Here is a 17,500-nt window from a genome sequence, read left to right on the forward strand (position 1 = left end):
TTCTTCACTGCTTGAGTGATCCTGTCCTTAAATGATGATGACGTTGTAAAATATTGACTTACTTCGTCTGCAATAGCTGGATAAAGGCAGGACAAAGATTGGGTTTTGGTGGCAGTATAGACTCTGTTGGTATCTGAGCCTGTAAGAGTTAAACTGGGCACATTCAATGGAGTCTCTTGTGATTGAGAACGCTGAGAACTGCAGGGAGAGGATGAAGCAACAGAGGGAGCACTGCTGGCACCTGCCAGTATCTCAACCTCATCTGAAGAGATCTCTGTTGTAGCCACCTGTAAGATGGCTGATTGAGATTCCTCAGTCTTGCAAACTTCTAAACCATTTGAGGAAGAAGAAGCATTAGAGAGCGCAGGACTAGCACTTGCCAGCATCTCAACCTCTTCTGCAGTCCCGAAAACTTCCAGGCTACTGGAGGGGGATGAAGACCCAGAGAGAGCAGCACCAGCACCTGCTAGTGTCTCAACCTCTTCTGCAGACATCTCTAGTGTAGCTTCCTGTAAGATAACCGATAGAAATCCTTCAGTCTCAAAAACTTCCAGGCTGCTGGAGGGGGATGAAGACCCAGAGAGAGCAGCACCAGCACCTGCTAGTGTCTCAACCTCTTCTGCAGACATCTCTAGTGTAGCTTCCTGTAAGATAACCGATAGAAATCCTTCAGTCTCAAAAACTTCAAGGCTGCTGGAGGGGGATGAAGACCCAGAGAGAGCAGCACCAGCACTTGCTAGTGTCTCAACCTCTTCTGCAGACATCTCTAGTGTAGCTTCCTGGAAGATAACTGATATAAATTCTTCAGTCTTGAGAACTTCCAGGCTGCTTGTGGCAGATGGGGAACCAGAGAGAGCACCACCAGCACCTGCCAGTGTCTCAACCTCATTTGAAGAGATCTCTAGTGAGGAGACCTCAGCTTCCCGTAAGATGGAGGAAGAAGAAGCATTAGAGAGAGCAGGACTAGCACCTGCCAGCATCTCAACCTCTTCTGCAGTCCCGAAAATGTCCAGGCTGCTGGAGGGGGATGAAGACCCAGAGAGAGCAGCACCAGCACCTGCTAGTGTCTCAACCTCTTCTGCAGACATCTCTAGTGTAGCTTCCTCTAAGATAACCGATAGAAATCCTTCAGTCTCAAAAACTTCCAGGCTACTGGAGGGGGATGAAGACCCAGAGAGAGCAGCACCAGCACCTGCTAGTGTCTCAACCTCTTCTGCAGACATCTCCAGTGTAGTTTCCTGGAAGATAACTGATAGAAATCTTTCAGTCTCAAAAACGTCCAGGCTGCTTGTGGCAGATGAGGAACCAGAGAGAGCAGCACCAGCACCTGCTAGTGTCTCAACCTCTTCTGCAGACATCTCCAGTGTAGTTTCCTGGAAGATAACTGATAGAAATCTTTCAGTCTCAAAAACGTCCAGGCTGCTTGTGGCAGATGGGGAACCAGAGAGAGCACCACCAGCACCTGCCAGCGTCTCAACCTCATTTGAAGAGATCTCTGGTGAAGAGATTTCAGCCTCCTGTAAGATGACTGATTGAGATCCTCCCATCTTGACAACTTCTAAGCCCCTGTGAGCAGCAGTGGCTTCTGTCACGTTGTCCACCTGACTTTGAACAACTGCGCCATCGGAGAAAGACTGTTTAGCTTTATGATACAGAAGAGTGTCCTCGTTCATTTTTTGATTGCATGCCAGTCCAATATCACTGACAGAGACATTTGCTACAGTATTAACTCCTGATGTGCTGACATTTGTAGGCTTAAGAACAATCATTTTAGTAAAACCTGCCAATGCATCAAGATCGATGAAGTTAGTGCTGGATGTTGAGGGTTTGTCATCTTTGGAGGAGACTGTTCTGTGTTCCTCAGTTGTCACTGTGCTAGATGATGGTCTCCCAAAATGGCTCGCATTTGACATTTCTGAATCAACTTCTGCTTTTTCAGAACTCACAGACAGCAACATTCCACTGGCAGAGGCGATGGACATTTCATTCCCCAGGGTCATTTTCATGTCCTCTAATGATGTGCATACAGCTCTTATTGCTGTCTGACTGCCCAGTGGACTAACTCCCCTCTTTGGAGCTTCCTGCCTTATTTTAGTGGCAAGTTGTTCCTTGACTTCGGTAAACACTGTCTCAACTAGTTGTAATGCAGCTGCATTGACTTGACTGAGAAGAATATCGTGGTCAGGGGAGGGCCCTGTTGTCTCATTCGGCCAAAGGGAAAGAATGTGTTCTCTCGACAGTATGTGACTCAGTTCCTTGGATACTTTTTTGAACATGGTCCTTATGGCTCTTCTTTCCTCAGGCCCCACATTCAGATTTGATGAAGGAAGGTCAACTCTTCCATGAAGAGAACGTTTGAGCTCATCTTTCACTGCTTGAGTTATCCTCTCCTTACATGTTGGTGATGTAAGATATTGCATCATTTCATCTGCAATTGCTGGATAAAAGTTGGATATAGTCTGTCCGGTGGCAGTACTCACTCCGTTCCCAACGTGCACTTGGTAGACATCTGAGCACGTTGAATCAAGAGCAGCACTGGGCATGCTCAATTGAATTTCTTCTGATTGAGATTTCTGGACTGCAAGGGGCTGACTAATCTCAAGCTCATCTGAAGAGCTCTCTTGTGTAGAGGCTTCAGATTCCTGTGAGGAGACAGACCCACATTCTTCAGGCTGGAAGGCTGCCACACTGCAAGAGGAGGAGGAATAGCTTGAGAGAGAACTACTAGCACCTGCCATAGTCGGTGGATAAATATGATAAGAAAGCTTCGCCTTAATGTCTTTGGTTTTGCTTTCAACCGCAAATGGCTGCCTTTGGTCTAATGCCTCCCATGCAATGTCCTCGTTCTTCACAGTGGGAGCATTCATAGCCTCAGCCTTGGGCTCAGCCTGAATCTGAACACCATCATTCATGGAATCTTCTGAACAGTATGTTTCAGAATCAGAAGTGTTGCCACTTTGAACATGTCTTCGCAGCTTTGGGGTCCTCGCCTCGTCACTGGATGGACTGCAAACAAGACTTTCATGTGCTATTCTGATGAGATCACCTGAAATAGCTTCAACTTGATCTGCCAGTGTTCCTGTCACTGATTCCTCAACAGGAGCCTCAGTTCTTGGAGCTTGTTCATACATTTCTGCAGTTATCGCTTCAACAAGACTGATGGTTTCCATTAAATCTGTCTCAAGATTCTGTAGAACAAGGTTTAATCCGTTCAGTGCTCTCTGAAAGGTTTGAGGAGATACCATTGGAGAATCTCCTAAGGAAGCAAAACGATGTCTTTCAAGAACTTTGGCTCTGATCTCCCCAAAAACACTGCTGATGATTTCACACACATAAGGGTGAAATTGTTTTGCAGATGAGCTATCAGCTTGGCTATGATGTTCAGAGGACTCCACAAAGAGTTTGGAAGGCCTGACTGTGCGAAAAAGGCACAGTAAGATGTCAGTGGCCAACCTGCCCCTCAGTGCCCTGGTTGCCCTATGAGGGTGAAGTTCACAGCTTGTTGGCATAGTCTCATCCCGAATGCACTCCGCAATTTGCATCTTAAAAGAATCAGTAGATATGTGGTCCAGTAGAGCTTGAGTGATTCTAGCCTTCTTGTTAGCCTCGGGATCAAGTTGGTTGGTCGGCATCTTCACTTTGCCAAGACCAGGCAATTTTGGATATGGTCTATGTGCCGATGGGGACAGCAATTTGGTGTCTGGTGAAGATGTCTGCCATACAGAAACCAGATGAAAGGTATTAACCACCATCATTCATTTAGAGGTCAGTAAAGATACAACAAGTTGCATTATGCATATGAAAAGTAAATCAGTGTCTGTTTACTCTACCTGGCTAGTTATGTCATGTCTCCGCGCTGAAATAGGAGCAAGAGGTTTGAGGATGGGCCTCCTTGGCACGGTAATTTTCTGTGGTGATTTTCCTACAAAAAATATTAAATCATTCGTAATTCAGTGACAGTCCTTTGGGTAGCTATGTCTATTCAGTTAACAAACAACTGATTATATTTCATTGGAGAGCAATACATGAGATTAAATCCTCCTCAAGACATATAAGCATTTGGAAGAAATGTTTGAATTTAAATGGGATACATTCTGAATTTGTTTTTTTTTGGGGGGGGGGGGGTACATTATTTTGCAAGCCTTTCAAGAGCCTGGAGAAGCTCTTTGGTAGGTAGCTCTTAGCCTGATTACCATCGACTTTCAAAGGCTCTGCGAGACTTTAGTCTGACCAACAGCCTGTGCTAACACGGTTTCTTGCCAGCGCTGGTTGACCCGCCTCCTTTAAGTGCCTCGGTTTGCTACTGGTAGATGTCAGAAAGCGGATTGCCGAGTTTAAACCAATAACAACACTCTTTCCGCTGCCTTGAACACGCCTCTACCCAGAGCCGTTGGAGCTGCTCAAAGTTGATTGGTTCTCGACCAAAGGGGGCAGTTCCGCAGATTTCGGGAACTCAGAAATCCTTCTCAATGAGCAGTTGACCAGACCAGCAGCAAAAGCCTGAAGGCGTTGCGTCACTGGGAGGGCGTGCCAGGCTAGGTAGCTCTGGTCATAATGGTACGCTATGGTTCAAAAGTGGTGGCAGCAATACAATGTTTCAATGACAGACCTATAGCCAGACGTTCATCTGGTCTGAATGCCAGAAACATTCAAAATCTACAAGATCAGAAAATCAGATAATAGAATTTTCTCTGATGATTGGTCCCCTAGCATGTCCTAGCAATAGTCAATATGATTGAATTTACACAGACAGCAGCACCACGGATGGCAGAATTATACATAAGACCTCAGATCACGACTAATAATGCTAATTTCCATTATGTCAGGGACATTTCTCCTGTAATAAAGATGTGTCCTTTAACACACTTCTCAGATGAGTGTACTAAGCGCCCTCGTGGCCTCATACATAAGGAGGGATGGCCACCCAACTCCCCTGAACGCAGATGAGAACTGTTCGGGGATCAAGGCATGCGGCCGGTCTTTCACAGAGGAAGATGATATGGAATACAGGTTAAGGGGCTGTTCACAGTGAGCTGCTTGGTTTTTCAGAGCGTCTGCTTGATTCCGCTCTGAGAGGCCTCGAATCTGAATATTTAATGGCACTTACCTGAGGTTGATGTACCAAACACTTGATTAAGAAGTTTTGTTTGATTCTTTGTGTGTACCCTCAACCTCCTCAAATCCTCCAGGTTTTCCGTCATCCTGTCCACTTCTGCCTGCTGTGCTGCAGCTCTGCGTTCAGAGATACTCATTTCCTGTAAAAAGAGGAAATATTAGGTTGATATTAGATTGTAGGACATGGCTAGAGCAACACATTGCTGTAATAATATGTACATATATAATGGCTGACTATCTCACCCTTTGTCGTCTTTTCTGCTGGACGTCTCTCATGTGCCTGTTCCTATTTAATTCATGTTTTATTTCATTTTCGTTGAGTTGCAGGCGTGTTCTGTCTCTTGCAGATGTCTGCTGTATCAGTGTTGTTGGTGGGGGAAAAAAATCTTATTATTTAAATCCTTTTTTTGTATTGGGCTATTAAGAAAATACTGTAAACTATGTTTTCCTGTCAGATTATATTTCTTCAAGAAATTTGAAGCTATTCTTACCATTATACTTGGAAGTTTTTCTCCATTCAGGAGTCCATCGTCCTCTTTGATTGAAATCTTTGTGGGTTTTTTCGTTTGCCTTTGAAAGTACATGTTGGTTCGATTTCAGATGAGTAATTCAGAATTTTCATTAATAGTATGACAAAAATAGTTTCTGCTTCTTAAAATGGCAGTTCATATAGGCCTGTATCACTTAAGTCATGATATGTAAGTATTTATTTTGCTTACTGCAGTCCATGCTGCTGCGGTCCATCATGTCTTGGGAGCTCATCTGTTTGTAGGAAGGTTCTTATATCTTCGACAGTCACATTGTCTGAAATCAGACCCTGCTCTTCCATCTCAAGAAACCTTCTCTGTCTCTCCCTCTATAAATGGAATAATAGTTAAGTGTTTGGAATTAAACACCTTAAACATGTTTATCGCATTATGTGAAAACAACAATCACAATGAGTTGATCTTTACCTGTTGTTTGTTGTGGTTGTCATTCTTGACATCATCCACATAATCACGGTACATTCTGTATTCCTTTTGCGAGCATACTACCTACAAGGTACACGATTAGGCAAACCTGATTAATATGTAAATATATTCCAATAATATGACAATTAAGGAAATACTCATGACTCAATGCGAAAACTTAACAATAAAATAGACGTGAGGAAATAGAGGCCATACCATATCATCACTAGTAATCAAGTCTCTTTTCTTGAGGTTACTGTGGACATGCTTGCAGTAAACATGCTGCTTAAGGTGAGGATCATGTAAAGCGTGATATGTTGGGTCCATTAAATTGCAATTTGGGTCTCGGAGATTGAAATCCGAGGATTCCAGATAAAGCTGTGAAAGAAAGAAGATATTTACACAAATTCATGTTAATGACAAATAACAACAGGTTATCAGACACAACATTCAATCAGGCTTCGTACCCATTTTCACTGTCCAAATATCAACACCTTTCCATGGCTTTGTAGTGACCTTGATTGGCATTTTCATGCTTTTCATGTGCTACAAGGGCTATCGTTGCATAGTGGCTAAGAAGCAGGGCTAGCAAGCAGAAGCCAGAAAAGCTGATGGTTCAATTCCAGGCCGTCACTGTTGTGCTCTTGATATATTGTGTTTCAAATAAAGACAAGCTTTTCCATACCTTATTGTTGTTTAAAAAAAAAATCATTCACATTATATGAGAGCGATTAAAAAGGTGACCTTTTGGCATTTTTGTGCTGGTGCACCTAAAAAGAAAAGTTGGGCATACCAGTGCAACCAACGCAAAAGGTTAGTCTGGAGCCATGCATCTAAACGCCATAAAGACATAACTCAGAAAGCGGCATATTACATAGCCAAGGACATGCTTCCTTGCCTACAATCAGAGGAAGGTTGAGTTTAAATCAATATTTACATTTAAAAAAGAATTTAAAATAGGTCATACAATGTTTCAATAATTATCGAAATCGACCGATATGAAACACTTACATCCTGACAGCCATATCGCCCAGCCCTAATTTCAGTGCACTTTCACTAGGGTCTATGCTTAAAACATGGCTGCACGATCCGTTGTGCGACTCCTTAACATTACCCTACCAATAATCCACCATCTGGATTGGAATGGAGTTGACCATACCACTCAACTATACAGGTAAAAAAAAAAAATAGATGTTTAGCCTTCAGCGAGTGGAGGCAGTGTTTTCAAACTGTGCCACTACACACACTGGTGTGCTTGGATAAAAGCCAGGTGGGCAGTAGGGTTAATATTATTCATGATCATTTCAGTACACACTGGTGTGCTTGGATAAAAGCCAGGTGGGCAGTAGGGTTAATATTATTCATGATCATTTCAGTACACACTGGTGTGCTTGGATAAAAGCCAGGTGGGCAGTAGGGTTAATATTATTCATGATCATTTCAGTACACACTGGTGTGCTTGGATAAAAGCCAGGTGGGCAGTAGGGTTAATATTATTCATGATCATTTCAGTGCACACTGTAGTGTAGCCTAACGAAGGCGGTGGGACCAACATGATTATCCTAGCAACCAGGATAGCAACCACTTTATTTAGCATAGTAACCATTATGACTACCCTTGCAACACCCTATTAGCCATTTCAGCTACCCTAGCAACCAACATGATTATCATAGCATCCAGCATATCAACTCTATTTTAACATAATAACTATTATGACCACCCTAGAAACCAGCATAGCAACCACTTTATTTAGCATAGTAACCACTATGACTACCCTTGCAACACCCTATTAGCCATTTCAGCTACCCTTGCAACCAACATGATTACCATAGCATCAAGCATATCAACCACTTTATTGAGCATAATAACTATTATGACTACCCTAACAACCAGCATAGCAACCACTTTATTTAGCATAGTAACCACTATGACTACCCTTGCAACACCCTAGTAACCATTTCAACTACTATAACATCCAACCTGATTCCCATAACATCCAGCATATCAACCACTTTAATTAACATAACAGCCATTATGACTACCCTGGCAACCATTATGATGTCAACCTGGCAACTGCCATAGTAACCATTATGACTACCCTAGCAACCACTATGATAATGTCAACCTGGTAATTGCCATAGCAACCACCATCGTAACCACTTCATATGGCATAATGATTACCCTAGCAACTCTCGATTACCCTAGCAACCACTACTATGACATCATTACCTTAGCAACCAGCATTGCAACCACTTCATATATCATAATGGTTACCCTAGCATTACCGTGGGAACCTTACAGCCCTTTTGGAGACCCGTTCCTGTGTAACAATCAAGAAAATTAGTACTGCAAACCTACCTTTTCACCCAGTTTACGCCGAGTGAATGTCCCATTGGCTCCTGGCCGGTTGGAGGGTTCTGCCATGGCGGAATTCCTCCACATTGGGAACAGGGATTTTTAACTACCTTCCTATAACAAAATAACAAAACAACAAATCAACTTATTGTCTTGACATTATGGTGTGACTGCAATTGAATTGACTAAGAGATAGTTCAGTTTAAGAGCTACCCTACTTATTTGACAGATTTGTGCACTGAATAACTGCAAAACTTCTGACTGGAAATCTTATAGGCCATGACTATACTATAAATTGTTAATTTTATGTTAATTTTATTTTATTTACATTTAATATTTATAGATGCCACTGTAAGGCACTTTGGACAAAAGTGTCTGCAAATTATATATTTATATAGTACTTTACATATATAATTATATTAGACATATTCAATTATTACATTGTATATGTGTGCATATATATATATATACACACAATGTTGTAATAATAATTATATATAAATAATGTAATATAATGTAACGTTTTTAAACACCATGCTGTTAGTTAATACGAAAAGCTTGCCTACCATACTCCTTGCCGAATCAGCAACGACTGAATCAATGTCTCTGTGCAGATCTCATTTGTGTGGCACCATTACGTCATAATAGGACACCCGCGGTGACGTCAACCACATTCATAACTACTGTTGCTATGTTCGAATCTCACACATTTGGAAAGAGTTCTAGGCGCGCTCTAGGAGCTTTGGTCGAGGCTTGGCTAGTTATACGAGCCTTATGCATCAAACATGTTTGCGGAAAGTTGTCAACACAAAAGGGAATCACATACATTAGAGTAACCATATTAAACGTATACATTACAGTTATTAAAGTAGTAGGCTTTGTTGCATTGCTCGTTCCAACCTTTAAATACAATTAATCGATTTGAGCTGCTCAGTTTGACACGTTAGTGCCGTCTGTGGCGCTAAGTCAGCTACAAAATGAAAAAGTCGCTGAAGCCAAACAATGTTCAGTGAAAATACTCTCCGGGTTATATCGTTTTGTCAATGGAGGTGATGTTGAGCCAAAATACCAGTAACGATGTGTCAAGTGAGGCGCTGAAGCCTTCAAAACTGAAGCCGTATTGTTAGAGACGGACACCCAGCACTGGCTGCCTGGTATGCCGGTTGACTAGCAGCTACTGTAGGCCACTTCAAAATACAAGAAATGGACTCAGCAGCCTAGATAGGCCGTATAGCAGAACAAGTTGTGAGAACCCCGACATTGCAAGCTACACGTGCTAACAAATGTATAATTCACCGGTAGGATTAACCACAAACAAATTAGCGCTCTGTCAGAATCATGAACCTCCCTTGCACTCATTTGAAACACCCCACGGCAGGCTAAGATCTATAACCGTATGGCCCACTTTGACAAGTGTCAACTTTCTCTTTGTAGTTGTGTGTGTCGAAAGAAACGGTTCCTAGCCATAGCTTCAATTTGCAAATGCCATATTAGCGAGCTAGGCTCCTCTTTACTTCGACTAATTTCACCACGCTAGCGGTAGGCTACAACGTATACTTACGGTGAAGTTGGGAAAACATTTAATTGTAATTTAATTGGTGAAAAGGCGACTTCGTTTGACTTTTCCCTTACCATATCAGATTTGTAGAATTTCCTCTGACAACATAACTGAACTCAACTGTTGTTTCCCTGTACTCCATGCTTGTTTGTAATTGGCTAAAAAAAAGACCTCATGGGTGGCGTGCATTAATTTATTGAATCCTCTGGGATGGCAGTTTTAGAATGTGGACATGCTTGCAATACATTTTAGTTGTGTGTGTGGTCCCGCATTGTTTCTGAATCTTGTAGTGTGTGCATATTTTCAAAGAGAAGCTTGACATTATGTATGTGATGCAGATACAACCTGCTTTTAACATAGTAGAGTGTTTGTAGTCTCAGACCTGCATGGGTGTAGGTGTGCTCCACAAGTGTGCTGGGAATGTTGGAAAATTCATAGACTTCAAAATGGAATTTTAGAACCTTGACACAAACTAGCTTATCCACCAGGCGCACCCAGATCGTTGGTCTGATTGGTTGAAAGACTATCCAAATGCATTGTCATTCAAAGATTGAGCTTAGTCTGATGATAGTCGGGCTAATCTTTGGTTAGATTGTTCAAAAACGGCGACCTTCAACTAAGGACTCTATAATGCTGAATACGTCTGTCTCTCTTGGCCTGATGTTTGGCAGAGCTCAGGGTATGAGGAGTCGAATTTAATCTAGAGAGCATGAAAACACAGGTGCAGTGTGGCTTGTGCTGTGTGCTTGGAGCGACTGGAACTGCTGGGGTTACTGTGCTCATGTCGGGGACAGGGAGGCTTCTGGAGAAGCCTGTGTGTGTGCGGCCTGCTCACGTCGGGCACATGGAGCCCCCTGGAGAAGCCTGTGTGTGTGTGTGTGTGCGGCCTGCTCGTGTCGGGGACAGGGAGGCTCCTGGAGAAGCCTGTGTGTGTGTGTGCGGCCTGCTCGTGTCGGGGACAGGGAGGCTCCTGGAGAAGCCTGTGTGTGTGTGTGCGGCCTGCTCGTGTCGGGGACAGGGAGGCTCCTGGAGAAGCCTGTGTGTGTGCAGTCTGCCGTGGCCCGCACGGCCAAGATCAGGGAGCAGGATCAGCCTGCATTAGACGGCAGAGAAAGTAAAAGCCAAGTGCAAGGAGCCCCCCCCCCCCCTCTTTCTCCTCTCTCTCTCTCTCTCTCTCTCTCTCTCTACTCCTCCTCTCTCTCCTCTCTCTTCCTCCCTCACTACCCTCTTCACTTTCTCCTCTCTTATTTGATTCTCTTTTTCATAATATTTGTTTTGTCTTGTTTTGTTTCATGCGTTCTCTTTTGGTCCTACTGTGCCTGCCATCCCTTCTCTCTTCCCTCTTCCCTCTCCCTGACCTTCAGCTCCTCGCAGCTCAGGCAGCTTAAGCCCAGTTAGTGATGATCAGGTTAAGAGCCTCTCACTCGGTGACAGCCTTGCTCTGCCCTCTGCAGCTCTGCCAATCCTCTTAAAGTTAGTTAAGTGAGATGGGCTTTGGCCCTCTGATACCCAGTCCCCTCTTCTGCTGCCCTCACATGACGCAGAGCAAATCAGGAGCCCTGATACCCTGTCCCCTCTTCTGCTGCCCACACATGACGCAGAGGAAATCAGGAGCCCTGATACCCAGTCCCCTCTTCTGCTGCCCAGTGCCCACACATGACGCAGAGCAAATCAGGAGCCCTGATACCCAGTCTGCTTTCCACACATGACGCAGAGGAAGTCAGGAGCCCTGATACCCAGTCCCCTCTTCTGCTGCTCAGTGCCCACACATGACACAGAGGAAATCAGGAGCCCTGATACCCAGTCCCCTCTTCTGCTGCCCAGTGCCCACACATGACACAGAGGAAATCAGGAGCCCTGATACCCAGTCCCCTCTTCTGCTGCCCGGTGCCCACACATGACGCAGAGGAAATCAAGAGCTGGCCGCGGCATCAGCACCCCCCTGCAGCTCGCCGTCTGTGGGAGCCGTGGGAGTCCGCACTCCAGTGCCAAGGTGTTAGGCGCTGGGTCGTTAGGTGTTGGAAGTTGGGTGTTGGGTTGTTAGGTGTTGGGCTGTGCCTCCCAGTCTCATGAAGCCTTGCGCATGTGGTTTGATTTGTTAGATTTCCCAGTTACAGGTGTATATTCATCGTTTTGATATTAAATCATTTCCAGTTTAGCTAGTTTAGTGCATCAACAATCATATGGAAATGGGAAGTTAGCAGAACATATTTAAAAGTCTCTCTCTCTCGCGCACACAAACGCACACACACACACACACACACACACACACACACATATACTTCACTCCACCTCACTTTCCTCAACTGTGAAGTTAAGGGTGACCTGTCGGGCGACATCTCTCCCTCTTGGTCACCGGCATACAGGACTAGACTGCTGACATACTGTACCAACCTCCATACAGCACCCCCACCCTCATGCACAGATCTGCCATCCCCTGCCATCGGAGGAGCTCTCTCCCTCCCTTCCTCCATTTTAATCAGTGGGCCATTCATTAATCTCTCTAGAGTAGCTCTGCCGTGCTGTGTGTGTGTGTGTCGAGGGTTTGTGGCGCTCAGCTGATGCCAATGTGCTTATTTGCCTCAGGTGGCCGATTTAAGAAGGAGATCGTGGTGGACGGCCAAAGCTACTTACTCCTTATCAGAGATGAAGGAGGCCCCCCTGAGGCACAGGTGGGTATTGCACTCGGTCGCTAACTTTTATTTTTTACAGAGAAATATGAACGTCTGTATTCCGTTTGATTGGGGGGAACTGATCCCTCTGTTTGTCACCAGCGGTTTTATTTTTTGTCTTATTTTCATGTGTCTCTCTCTCTCTTCAGTTTGCTCTGTGGGTGGATGCAGTGATCTTCGTCTTCAGTCTGGAGGACGAGATCAGCTTCCAGACGGTGTACCACTACTACAGCCGCATGGCAAACTACCGCAACACCGCCGAGGTGCCGCTGGTCCTGGTCGGCACGCAAGGTAAGCGCCTCTCTCTTCTCTGATCTCTCCATCCTCTCTTCTCCGATCTCTCCTCCATCCTCTCTCTTCTCTGATCTCTCCTCCATCCTCTCTTCTCTGATCTCTCCATCCTCTCTCTTCTCTGATCTCTCCATCCTCTCTTCTCCGATCTCTCCTCCATCCTCTCTTCTCTGATCTCTCCATCCTCTCTCTCCTCCGATCTCTCCTCCATCCTCTCTCTTCTCCGATCTCTCCATCCTCTCTTCTCTGATCTCTCCTCCATCCTCTCCCCTCTGATCTCTCCATCCTCTCTTCTCTGATCTCTCCATCCTCTCTCTCTCTCCTCCTATCTCTCGTCCATCCTCTCTTCTCTGATTCATAAACAGCCATGGAAGCTGTTCTCAGAAATCTTCCTTAATTTGTGTAGTGCCCTGGACCTGGAAGGTAGGGTAAGCGATACTTAGTGATTTATAACACGTAACACTTTTTGTGACATTCAGTGAGTATCTCCTCACAATCTTGCTAGCTCTCCATTCTTTAAGAGCCCTGTAAAAAAAAAAAAGGTCTTCCTACACAACGGTCTGCCTACGTGAACTGGGAACAAACAATCTTTTTTCTATCATTTGCTCAGTTGATCTTCCATCTTGATTAGATTCTGGGGCATGACTGCCATCTGCTGGTAGCATGGAGTTATTGCCATAATTTCCATGCTTATTATCATCAGTCTCAACATTTTGATTTTCTCTTGTAATTCATAATTATATCATTCAAGCAGTCATATATGAAGTAATGATATATCTATAGATAACAGTGAGAATATATATTTTTACATCACGTTTGAAGATTTGGTTCTAATGGAGTTGCTATATATTTGTGTTGCTACTCACTCTGTCACTACTGGCAATTGAACATGACCACATTCAGTTCGTACGCTTATCTGCTGAAAAGGGCAACAAAGGGGAACAAAATGATCTCTTAATGCTTATGTGGCGTACATGTATGGGGCCTTTACATGCTCCTATGCAGCACGTGTAGAGGATGGGGCCTTATGCAGCACGTGTAGAGGATGGGGCCTTATGCAGCACGTGTACTGTAGAGGATGGGGCCTTATGCAGCACGTGTAGAGGATGGGGCCTTATGCAGCACGTGTAGAGGATGGGGCCTTATGCAGCACGTGTACTGTAGAGGATGGGGCCTTATGCAGCACGTGTACTGTAGAGGATGGGGCCTTATGCAGCACGTGTAGAGGATGGGGCCTTATGCAGCACGTGTACTGTAGAGGATGGGGCCTTATGCAGCACGTGTAGAGAATGGGTAGAGTGATTGCTGATGAGCTGTTATGACCATTTCATCCGTGGTACATGTGGACATTGTCAGTGTGTGTTCTGCTGAATTTTGTGTTCTTGAATTTCCCCTTGGGGATCAATAAAGTATCTATCTATCTATCTACCTATCTAAACCAGCCGGTCACTTTGTCGCCCCCTTCACTGCAGACGCCATCAGCTCGGCCAACCCCCGCGTGATCGAGGACACGCGCGCCCGGAAGCTCTCCAACGACCTGAAGCGATGCACCTACTACGAGACCTGCGCCACCTACGGCCTGAACGTGGAGCGCGTCTTCCAGGACGGTGAGAGGCCGAGAGAACCGCTGCTGACTTTAAAGGGACACTTCATCGATTAGCATTAAGCTTTGAATCTTTAGAAAACCAGTCATGTTTTTGAATGGTCGTGCATCACTCCCTCAGTTTGCCTTGAGATGGGAGAAATACGGATTTCAATGAATCCCATGAATAGGACTTCCTGCTTTCAATGATGTAAAATGATGATTTTTACATCATTGAAAGCAGGAAGTCCAACATTGAAATCCGTATTTCTCCCATCTCAAGGCAAACTGAGGGAATGATGCAAGACCATTCAAAAACATGACTGGTTTTCTAAAGATACAAAGCTTAATGCTAATCGGTGAAGTGTCCCTTTAAGGGTGTTTGGTAGCTCTACAGGGCTCCTCATGGCCTTATTAAAACAGCTTGATAGGAGAGCTATCGGCCAGATCTGGTGGCCACACTGCAGTTGAAACTGAAAGGAGGTGAAGTGAAGTCTCTAAATGGTATTGAGATGCGTAAGGGCACTATCAGTTCGGTTCATCCTGAACAAAATCATCACTTTTCCGTTCCTGCTCTAGTGTCCCAAGGTCTCTCCTCTTAATAGTAACAGGTTACAATGCTATAGAAGAGCATTCCTTCAACGTTTCTTTAAAAATGACATTGCCTTTACTAACTGATTTATGGTCGATGGCACAACACTATAAGCTTTTTTCCCCTTACCCAACAGCCTTAAAGCTTAAATCAAAGCACATTAGATATCAAGGCTGACTGTTAAAAACACTTTGCCTGAATTAAGGCGTGGGTGGAATTTGAAAGTAGGCAATTAGCCTATACAATAGTAGATCTTCAAGAAATGTCCTAATAGTCCAGCCTATTGGTGGTGCTAGCCTAACTTCTGGTGCAGGAAATGTCCTAATAGTCTAATAGCCTATTGGTGGTGATAGCCTAACTTCTGGTGCAGAACTGGTCCTAATAGTCTAATAGCCCATTGGTGGTGATAGCCTAACTTCTGATGCAGAACATGTCCTAATAGTCTAATAGCCTATTGGTGGTGCTGCCAGCTGCATGACGAGCCTGTAGATATTTACCTATAGTGTCAGATTACGTTATTTCCTATAATGTGAAAATCATGTTTATCAACTAGTAGGTCTAGCCTATTATACAAGGGAGACACTGATTCATAAACGTCGACTTAATTTGTCCTGTAAGGGGTCTGGGGAACACTGTGCGAGCAGGTGATTTTCTAAGCCTATGCACTTTTGAATAATATTCAAAGACGGGTGAATTGGAACGATAACTACAGTTTTTAACTGCTTAATCTAAAATTGAGGATGGCGTTTTCACTACGGAACAAGTGATTCTTTTTTTCACATTTTTGATTATTTTTGTCAATTTTTTTTTTCCGGTTTTCGTTCTCGTTCTTTGAACTGTTTCTAATTCCTGCTTTGTTTACTGTTTACTATTGTTAGAAAAAGCCAACAACAACAACAACAACAGGAAGTCCACCCACTGAGCATGGAACCCTAAAAAGGCTCACCAGCCTCAGAAGGAGCCTATAGATTTGTTGTAGCGCTTTAGTACAAGTTTACAAACCCACATACCTCAAAAGATGTTCAGGAAAGAAAACATATTTCTTCTGATTTGCATGGTCACCTTAATATACGTATAAAACCTTGACCTAACATGCAGTATTTTGTCAGTGTTGTTTAGCAATGTGTTTAGTCTTGAAAAAGACATCAGCTTGATTGAATAACAGATTGGGATTCTTGAGAGAATCCGAACTGTAGAAATGTTCCTGGATGTTTCCTGGTTAGCTTTGAGAAGCTGTAGCAGCTGTAGAGTGCTTCTGTTGCTGTGGCGATGTACTGTAGTGTAGTGTTCTATATTCCAGCTGCATCAGAGCAGAGCCGTGTGATGAACTGTAGTGTAGTGCAGTGCAGCCCTGCAGAGACCACGGGCTCTTCACAGCAAGGTGACTTTGTGCTGGAAATTAGTCATTGGCTCTAATCACGGGTTAATTACTGACTAAATGGCCCATCTCATCTCGCCTCTCTCAGAGGAGCTGCTCACACCTCTCTCTCTCTCTTTCTTTCTGTCTCCATCTTTCTCTCTCACTCTCTCTCTCCATCCTCTCCATCCTCTCTTCTCTCTTTCACTATATCCCTCTCTCTCCCCCTCTCGCCTCTCTTTCTCTCTTCTCTCTTTTCCCTCTTCCCTCTCTTCTCTCTCTCTCTCCTCTCTCCCTCTTTCTTTTCCTCTCTCTCTCACTCACACACTCATACACAGACAGACACACACACACACACACACACACACACACTCTGACAACCAATAGGCTTCGTAGTGCTCCACCCCTCTCTTCTCTACTCTGCAGCACACAACTCTTTACTGTGCAAACAGCACACACACTATGCCTGCTATCTACTGACATATACATACTACTGACACACACACAACTCTTTACTGTGCAAACAGCACACACACCATGCCTGCTATCTACTGACATATACATACTACTGACACACACACAACTCTTTTACTGTGCAAGCAGCACACACACCATGCCTGCTATCTACTTACCTATACATACAGAACATGTATCTACTGACACACATACACTCTTTACTGTGCAAACAGCACACACACCATGCCTGGTATCTACTGACATATACATACATATATCTACTGACACACATGCACTCTCTCATTGTCTCTGTCTTGTACAGTTAGACTTTCCTATTGTATTCAGACACACACACACACACACACACACACACACACACACACACACACACAGACACACAGACACACACACGTCACCTTCTCTGTTTTAGATCTAACATCTCATTCTCCAGCAGTTGACCCCCCCCCCCCCCCCCCCTTGTCATGCTGTCATCACTCAATGTCATATGAGTTTCACTGAAAACCCTTTTAATCACATTAATCTTGCGCGACCACCGGGCACATAAATCCCTG

The 17,500-nt window shown here is 44.2% G+C and overlaps 1 protein-coding gene across 2 annotated transcripts in view; it reads left to right on the plus strand.

The window, feature by feature from the left end:
* Positions 1-17,500, plus strand: part of agap1 (ArfGAP with GTPase domain, ankyrin repeat and PH domain 1) — a 172,808-nt gene that overhangs the window by 72,106 nt on the left and 83,202 nt on the right. For both annotated transcript variants that reach the window (XM_062527842.1, XM_062527843.1), the window contains 3 exons: positions 12,565-12,650; positions 12,800-12,941; positions 14,414-14,548. In XM_062527842.1, coding sequence (XP_062383826.1) covers positions 12,565-12,650; positions 12,800-12,941; positions 14,414-14,548 — 363 coding nt within the window. The remainder of the gene's footprint in view (positions 1-12,564; positions 12,651-12,799; positions 12,942-14,413; positions 14,549-17,500) is intronic.

Source organism: Sardina pilchardus, chromosome 23 (genome assembly GCF_963854185.1).
Source record: "Sardina pilchardus chromosome 23, fSarPil1.1, whole genome shotgun sequence".
Taxonomy (NCBI): Eukaryota; Metazoa; Chordata; class Actinopteri; order Clupeiformes; family Clupeidae; genus Sardina; species Sardina pilchardus.